Source organism: Belonocnema kinseyi, chromosome 7, assembly GCF_010883055.1.
Source record: "Belonocnema kinseyi isolate 2016_QV_RU_SX_M_011 chromosome 7, B_treatae_v1, whole genome shotgun sequence".
NCBI lineage: Eukaryota > Metazoa > Arthropoda > Insecta > Hymenoptera > Cynipidae > Belonocnema > Belonocnema kinseyi.
This window is the reverse complement of record NC_046663.1, coordinates 100,618,370-100,627,535: the sequence shown is the minus strand read 5'-3', so window position 1 is coordinate 100,627,535 and position 9,166 is coordinate 100,618,370. Positions and strand designations below refer to the sequence as shown.

Below are 9,166 nucleotides of genomic sequence, written 5' to 3'. Positions count from 1 at the left end.
CAACGCGGAAGCCCATCTAAATCTCGATAACTCCGGGTGCGATCCTATCCGGATTGGTTCTCCAGCGACACCTTGCACCAGAGTTCACATGTACCAGACAGAAGGGGACATTGGAGCGAGAGAGCGCGCGGGGATGATTGTGGGAAGTCACATAGAGGAGCAGGAGGAAAATGAGTGCGAGTGGGGAACGCGTGTCGGCGCCGTCAGTGGGGAGTTGGGGGCGGACTGTGGAGTAGGTTAGGCTAGTCCAGCGGAGAGCTCTCCTCGCGATCCCGCGGCGTAGTGTCTTTCCGGACGTTGCGCGTTCGAGACACGTCCAGGACAGGTTCTTAGACGTGCAAAACGTCCTCCGCAAAAGTTCCACCAAGCGACGACGACGTCCCGACACTTCCAACATCCTCCCACCCCCTATTTCCCTCTCTTCTATTTTTTCATCCAATCAGTACAAAGCTTCCGGTACCTACTCAGCCAATCGCGAACGCGCACCCTCCGTTAGTTTCGTAACTGAGCCCGCGTGGATTTTGACAGTCGTGACGACGTCGTGTTCACGCGCGCCTACGTTGGCAACGTGTTCGTGTGGTCCTACTAACAGGGAACTAGAACTTCAGTTAAAAACCCGGATGACAAAGAGTAGATCCGGCTCTTGAGGCTGTTCTGAGTTCCTAAAATTTGCAAAGATTCGAAATTCTCGAGGGATTTACGGTTAAAGAGTGATCGTGTTTCTAGAGGTGTGCTGTTCGTTTGTTGTGAACGGGTAACCATTGCCAAGGTCTTTCCTCAGTCAGCTGAGGATATACTTAGGGATCTAAAGATTAACCTGGACCCATAAAGAGGATCAATCGTGTCACGGATCTGTGAGTGGGAGTGATCATCAGAGGACTCAAGGACGGATACTCTCTTGCATTCCTCAAATGCATTTGTACCGTTTACTATCGTTTTTCCTACTCGCCATGCGGACGTGATCAGAGATTCGCCAAATCTCTGATTTATCTTAAATCCGAATCAAAAACCTTAAATTCTAAATCTGAAAAGTTCTCTGAGTTCCCAATCGGTAGTAGTGCAAGTTTACAAGGTCGTTGGTTAGGTTCAAGGAGCACGCCTCCGCTAATTTCCGAGGCGGAAGCCGACCTGTCGAGTTCTGGATCTGCCGGTTTCTTAAATCGGTGTTCCTGGAAAAGAAGAAAAAGAAGAAAAAAGAACTTCAGTGAACGATAACCCCTAACTGGCAAGAGTTGATTGGAATCCGTTCAAGTGCGCTACAGTGTACCTTCAGACATTAGAGTTTGAACATTAAGGTTCTTTGTGAGACAGTGTGTTTTTACCAGCTAAGACGAAACAAGTAAGACTCGGTGGTATTTGATAGATGCATTATTGAAGTAACCGGATGAGTTGCGCTATGGAGTACCAGCAATTGGCGCCGCCTCCGGTACCGGGAGTGTTGCATCAGGCGCATCATCCTCAACAACATCAGCCCCCTGGTCCACAGCCCCATCCTCACATCGTCGTAGCGCCAGCCCATCAACAACAATCGCAACCACCGCCACTTCCGCCAGCATCACACGCCCACCAAGTTCACGCACCCCTGCCATCCATTCATGCTGATAGTGCTAGTTCACGTTGGAACCAGTACCAGCATCTTTGGAGACAACACCCTATGTACATAAATGGTACGATTTTCTTTTTCGCTTATATGCTATTTTTTAGAAAAAGGTCATGTCCCATCTCGAATTAGTGTAAGAAGCACTCAAAAATGGGTTGTTTGAAACGAGTTTATACTACAGTTTTAGCAACATCTAATCATTTAACTCAACCTCTTGAAGTACAGTCTTGTTCAATATTTACTTTGTTTATTTTGTTTGGTGACGTCTTTTAAAGAAAGTTTTTATCTTCTGTATCTATACAGATTCAGTAAGTAACTGCTTAAAGAGTTGATCCATGTGCAAATATACAGAAAGAACTGTTTTTCCGTGTATACAGTAAGGCTAAATTCGCACGATTCATATCCATTAGTGCGAAAGAGACACTCTTATGTGTCTTCTACTGAGTATTGCACTCACACTTAGGCTTCCCTATGATTGGTTCGAATTTAACCTTACAATATAATTTGTGAGGGGAACATGTCAAATGGGGAAACATACTTAGGTCATATTCGTACCAGTCATAGGGAAACTTAATTATGAGTGAAACATCTAGTAGATGGAGCATAAAATCTCTCTATCGCACTCCTGGATATGACTAGTATGAATTCGGCCTCACTGTATATGCCTTAGGGCAAAATATATAGCTCAAAGTTGTGTAATAATGAATCAAGTTCTTGATCCAACTGCAAATATAGCAATAACTGTTTGAAGAGTACATTGTTTTTGAAGGATTTTATATTTTTACAGCATCTAAAAATCCAAATAAATTTCATCTTGAAACTCGTATTCATTGGCATGTAATGGTAATGGATTATATTAGGTTTCAAATAAGATCTGATGAGTCATTTAACTCTGTTGAATTAGACTGCATTAGATTTGAGAAGCAATTAGTGTAAATTATATTATTCAAGTGTGAAAGTCATAATCAAACAAAATATATATTTTACTTCATTACTTTACTTTTCATTAAAAAAAAGAGAAAGTATCAATTATGCAGTGTCACTTGTTATCCACACCTGACACCATTCTTTCCACATTGTAAGGAAGTAAATGAAGTGTGAATATTAGAACCCTGGCACTACTTTTTCTCCAAATTTCTTTACACCATTTGTATTCCTCTTTCGGAGAGCCTTAAAATCTCACTGCGTGTGAGGTATGTTGCTGGAAATTTAGTTTAAGGATCTACTCGATGTGAGAAAGAATTCGCTAGACATTAATAGTTACTAAACCTGGTCCAAACAATTAAGTGGGAAAAGGTGAGAAAAGGCCAAACAAAATTGCAAAGAATTTGTTTTATCGGTGACCAAATCTGTTTTAATTGATCCACTAATATTCCTCGTGAAATAAAAATTGGTGTTCATAGTTACTCACGATTAACAGATCTGTATCTTTAAAATGAAAGCAATAAAGAGGAAAGTTTCTACCTTTGGTTACTTATCGCGACTAAAGTCTGTTCCTCTTTCTAGTCGAACTTTTCATTTTGTTTTAATTTTTTCTTATTGGTCTCCCTTTCTAATCCCATGCGCGTTCTCGCGAGCCCGTAAATCCTGGCGGGAAGCATTTTTAAACGTTCACTCGACGTTAATCGTTCGATCGCACACAAGAATGTAAGTTCTAATGAATAACAGTCTGGAATTTCATGAGTACATACGCGAACCGGTACTCATCGTATCCTCGACGTAAAAAACCGATCTAAGGCTTCTTGTATTTGCATCCTCCCACGTCAAGCCCTCCTTCTGATTTGTTTTGCTTCCTTCTGATTAAAATCGTCACTGATGATACGAATATTTTCGTTCCATTCCACAAGAATGTAGTCACTTGCGAGAGAAAGTGAGTCAAATTGATTTATTGGATGTAGGTAAAGAGTTAATTGATTTAGAATTCCTAGTTTTATAAAAATAATATACCTGTTTGAAGGAAAATTTAATTTTTTTAAACATCCTACGCTTGAGAATAATAATTGTTCTTATCGCTGTTTTGCAAACCTACGAAAGAAGGCCTTATCTTGAAACCTCGAACGTAGGTATTAGAAAAGAATGATTGCCAATCTCGGCCTTGTGTCTGCGTGTTCATCAATGAGAAAAGTGCTAGGGTTTTCAAACAGTTTCTGCTTTTAGATACCATCTGAGGAACTCTTTTTCAACATAAATTTTGTAATTCTATCATCCAATTCAAAACAATAACTTTTAAACAATAAAAAACTGTCGAGTTAGGATGAATCTGCAACTGATTATTTATCAGAAATCCTTTATTATTAAAATTGCACGCGATTGATTGGAGTCTCCTCGTGCACAATAGATCTCGAGTGTTAGAATCTCGATTAAAAAGACAATACATAGCTTTCAACTTCTATCGGTTATAATTGCTCAGTATCTTCAGATAACTGAATGTTCTCTAAGAGAATCACAGTATTATCTCGTCCTCAGTCATACATAGCTCAGACTCCTGCAGAGTAGAACAATCGCTTATTCAGCGAATAAACCACGCGATTAATTAGAAATAGATAAATCAATCATGACTTGAATAAATCAATCAGTGTGGCCACTTAAGACTCATAAAAATTCCCTTTCATTTCACGGTATTCGCCAGGGATGCATCTGAAACTTTCGTTCCATTAAGTTACGTTGCCGAATCTTTTATTTCCTAATGAATTAAGAACAAAATTGTAGCTCGCATCGAATTATTTAGTGTAATTTCACCAGTATTTAGTAAAGTTTCCGTAATTAAATATTCCGAGACTTTTGTATCTATTTTGAACGATTCAAATTTGAGATCAGATAATTTTGAATGATGCAATTAAAAATTATATATCCATTTTAAATTGAAATACATTGGTAAATTCTAGAAATTCACGATTCTTCAATTTTAAATGCTGTAAGTTTGAAATCATCATGTCGTCACTTGTATTAGAGAAAAAATTGTCTTGAAAAAAAACGTCCTCTTGCCTGTTTTGTTTTGAGCCAAGTGAATATCTTTCTTTCCTTTAACATGGCTATTCGTCTACAAGATGAGGTAATGTTTCTTTCAAAAGGATAATGTTTGATGCAAAATAATTCCTTTACATATAAATGAATATCCTCTTAACTTTACATTAAAGGGGGAATTCAATTTGTGTCAAGAAACATTCTCTTGACGAAAGAGGTCATTTTTTGTAATGTCGTACTAAGAAACTAACATTATTCAATTAGGAATGTCATCAATTAACAGTTAATAACTTGTTAGGCTTATACACTCTAAAAAATGTTTGTTTGAATCAAACAAATCTCTCTTTGATATAGGGGCAAACAAATATTTGTATGATTTAAATCAAATTGATTTATTTTAGACACACCATTGTTTAACTCAAAATTTAACGTTGCTAAATTATACAGTTTTTATTACATTTTAATTGGAAACTATATAATTTTTTAAATTTCAATCCTGAGCTATTATTGAATTGTAGTGACTTTATAAAAAGCGATAAAACGTTTCTGTGGAAAAATATCAGATTTATAGAATTCTGGGATGCCAAAAGTTATATTTGAGCAATAAAGTGCAAAGTTGTTGCTCGTAATTAGTAAAATATGTCGGATTTTCAGCATTAAGAATTGCAAATTTAGCTACTATGTTCACCAAATTTAAATATCTCGTTACCTCTTTTTTGTCATTATTACTCCTAAATTTGTAAACAGTGTTTATAAGGGAATCTTAAACTATTCGCAAGCTTAATGAGATTAATAAAGTTGCAGTAGTCAATGATATACATTGAGCCAAATCTAAGATTATGACACACACACACTCTTATATATATGTTAATAGAATCTCATTTTTTGGTTCATTTGTTAGACTAAACAAAATGACCGCCAATTCTTGGCGCCATTGTCATTACGACATAACCTAAAAATGATATTTAACCGCACGCAAGTGACAACTACACTTAACAGGTGATATTTTCTGATATCAGATTTCGTTAGTTTTTAACTTTTCAAGTACACTGCACGATCAGAAACCATAAAGAGCTTGAATATCAGCTAAAGTATTATGAGAACGTCAGCCATCTAGGTTTGACATCATACATGATCCCGAATCAGATCATTATGATCTCAAAAGTCGATCATTCACTTCGGCCGATCAAAATGCTCTTGAATTCCGTATCATTTTTGTTGCAATATCAAAATGATATTGATTTCGGTATCATTTTGAATACTTTTTTTGTACTGTGTAGAGGCAGAGCAGTAAGAAGCATTTTTCATAAATACATATATAAAATTATATGTGTCGATATGTAGATGATATGAAATGTAGATGAATTTCTGCAGTAGACAACTTTCTACGGACAATCATCCAAACAAAACGTGTTGTAAAAGGTAGAAGCTCTCTTGATATTGAAAGATACTTGTATGCATGAACGATGCATGAGCCAATTTCACGGTGAACGCGTTTTTAGCATTTTGATGGGGCTGGACGACGTTTATCGGCGAACAGATGAAGTCACTTAACTCCGTTAGCCCTGGTAGACACTTTACATGCACAACGACCCAATCGCATAGGCATGGAGCGCACATATTCCGTTTACACATGATGATAATAATATGTACATACACGCATGAATCGCTCATGCATAAGTACAATATATGGATTAAGAATAGGTGTATTATATTATAGATGAAAATAATGGTGCACTACATACATCATACACATATGTATTGTTTATATATAATGTACCAATACTTATATAACGCATGCTTATTAACATACAGGAAACAGCAAGGAACTGATTTCACAGCTCTTCTGTTTGTAATTTCTTTTATCTTTGTCAAAGCTGCATCATATGATCATGTACGGCAGCATATAAGTCTACGATTCTCCATTCCATGCACACAAATGCATGCACGGCATATGTATATATTTAATATTTGTCCAAGTAACAAGAGCACACTACTCTTGTAATGTGGGGCAAGCTTGAAACTCAATGAACTCCAAACTTTGTGCTTCAGCTTCTCTCCTTTATTGTTATTGTTATCATTATTTTTATCATCATCATCATCATCATCATCATCATCATCATCATCATCATCATCATCATCATCATCATCATCATCGTTATTATTATCGCGTTCAAAGGTGCACCGTGCTTTTGAAACACGCGCACAATGAAAGGAGGGGCACACTGCCTCACCCGTCCTGGTTGAACTATCATAGGTTCACAAGCACATAAACACACATATACTATATATATTAGTTTTCTAATAAATAACCCATAAAATGAACCGTGAAAAATAGAACGGTCTGTGATTGGCGCTAGGTCAAATTGAGCTATTTGAACACGGAGAAAAATATATGTTAACACAGACTATCTAGATATTAATAAGTAATATCTTACCAATTTAACGATAGAACAGAAATCTAGATACTGAAGTAGAGCATTCGTAGATATCAAAAAGTAGATTTTGACTGACAATATCCAAGATATTAAAGGGCAGAATCTAAGATATTTAAGAAATATTTTTTAATTGTGACAAAATTACCTGTAAAGCATGCCATTTCCTATAAAATGCAAAAGGATGTTAATATCGCAGTCCTCTGTTTTTAAAATCAGAATACTCAAGCATTCGCCTTTTTGCATAATTATGAAATTTTGGTGTGGAATAGACAACACACTGTTCAAGGCTAATATGAAAGATGCCTGTAGCTGAGTCCTCATTTTCTTGAGAAAATGATGACATATCCAAAAACATTTAATCCATTTTCCACCAAAACTTATAGTGCAGTAGATATCCGAAAAACCACGATAAACACGACGAAAGCTCAAGATACAGACAAAGCGGGGCTACAATCTTTTGTCGCCACGCTACACGTCAGCGATCTTGCTTCGATAAAATTTCGCTTTTTTCATATCTTAGATATTGAATGTTAATATCACACATTTTATACTTATAATATACACAGATATTGCCCTTTAATATTTTGTATTTTTAATAGAAGATATTAGATCTTATGCCGTAATTTCTATAAATTATGGTGAAATATCAAAGTTTTTAATATCTGCTTGTCAATATGTATTTTTCTCCGTGAACCATTATGACGGAGTTCGTGTGCAATTGGGCGCCAAGTATAAGGAAGGAACGTTTTTTACATTCGCATCCTAATGAAAAGATATTAGTTTTATGTAAAATTTGACTACGCTGGTTTTCATCAAATTTTCACTTTTTGAAACCCCCTGAGTAAAAAAAAACTATGTTTAGAAGGTTGTTTGCATGTTTGTATGTCTTTAAGTATGTCTGTATCCTGTAGGCACGATAATTTTCGAAGGACTGATCCGATTGTATGGAACTTTGACACACTATTTTAAGGCTCTCGTTTATCAATCGAAAATGTTTTTTTTAATCAAAAATTGCTTTGTCCAGAAAAACTATACAAGAAATAAAAAAAATATTAGGAAGCAAAATTGTTAATCTTAAAAAGGATAAATCATTTTTCATGTGATCATTCATTTAGAAACGAAGAAAAATGAAAAAAGTTTGCACGGGAAAAATGAATATAAAAAAAAGTTGTGCACCAATGAAAGATCTAACAATTGGTTGAAAATCATTTGCAAAAATATAGAGAAAGCGGAATGACCGAGCGCAATTGTCTGTTTATAAGTTTTGGAAGAAACTGTGCGTGTAGTCTTTCCGTACGTTTAAACACGACCTTGTACCAAATGGGAATTTAGAGTTAGACGCTAGAAAGTATAAGTGGTTCGAGAGCGTATTTATTCTAACACTATTTTAACAGTATTTTTTAAGAATATTTCTCCTCAATAGTCCTTTTAAGAATTTATGAAAATGCAAAGTTTCCTCATCTTAAACTTATTATTAGAGTTTCAGAATTATCCAATTTATTGAAATTTAGTTGAATATTCTACAATAACTTTCGAATTTATAATATGGTTGAGTTTAGTTCGTATATTGAATTCAGTTAAGTAAAATTGAATTAACTATAGAATTCAATTTTAGATAATGGGATGATCGAATGTTGAATATTGGAATCATGTTCTAAAAGGGCACAATTGTTATTTTCGCGGAAATGAGATGATTGACTAAAAAGTCAAATATAAACTGTTTTTCTTTTTCCAGTTATTAAATTGAAAATAAGAATTTAAATCACCGTTTACAGTAGAGGAAACATGATCCTCGAACAGTATCTCGAGATTTTTTTTCTAATTTTTCAATTTTTCTCCATTTTCTCGGAACTTAATGATACTTTACAACAACAACAAAACTTTTTTTGGACTAATTTGAGCAACTCAGCAGCAAATTCAGAATCCTGATGAAATCACCTAGATTATTTTTCCTTTAATTTTTTTTTCTTTCTTTAATATTCTAATTCAAACTACATGCCATAATTTAAATTTGGTCAATAAGATCGACCATGAACCTCAATAATTCGAACTTTGCGTGAGAATTTAATTCGTCACTTCATTTTATTCGAATAAATGTTACGAAAATAGGGTTTTGAATTATTATTTAAATATTCACTAACCCTCCATAATTTACAACCGTCGT

General features: G+C 35.3%; 1 protein-coding gene across 6 annotated transcripts in view; it reads left to right on the top strand.

Moving 5' to 3' along the window:
- Positions 1-9,166, top strand: part of LOC117177506 (thyrotroph embryonic factor) — a 371,804-nt gene that overhangs the window by 277,032 nt on the left and 85,606 nt on the right. For 4 of the 6 annotated variants that reach the window (XM_033368254.1, XM_033368252.1, XM_033368253.1 and 1 more), the window contains exon 1: positions 254-1,667. The exons of the other annotated variants lie outside the window; for them this stretch is intronic. In XM_033368254.1, the coding sequence (XP_033224145.1) occupies positions 1,385-1,667 (283 nt within the window). In that variant the 5' untranslated portion in view covers positions 254-1,384. Of the gene's footprint in view, positions 1-253; positions 1,668-9,166 lie in introns of those variants that run through there. 6 annotated transcript variants of the gene reach the window in all.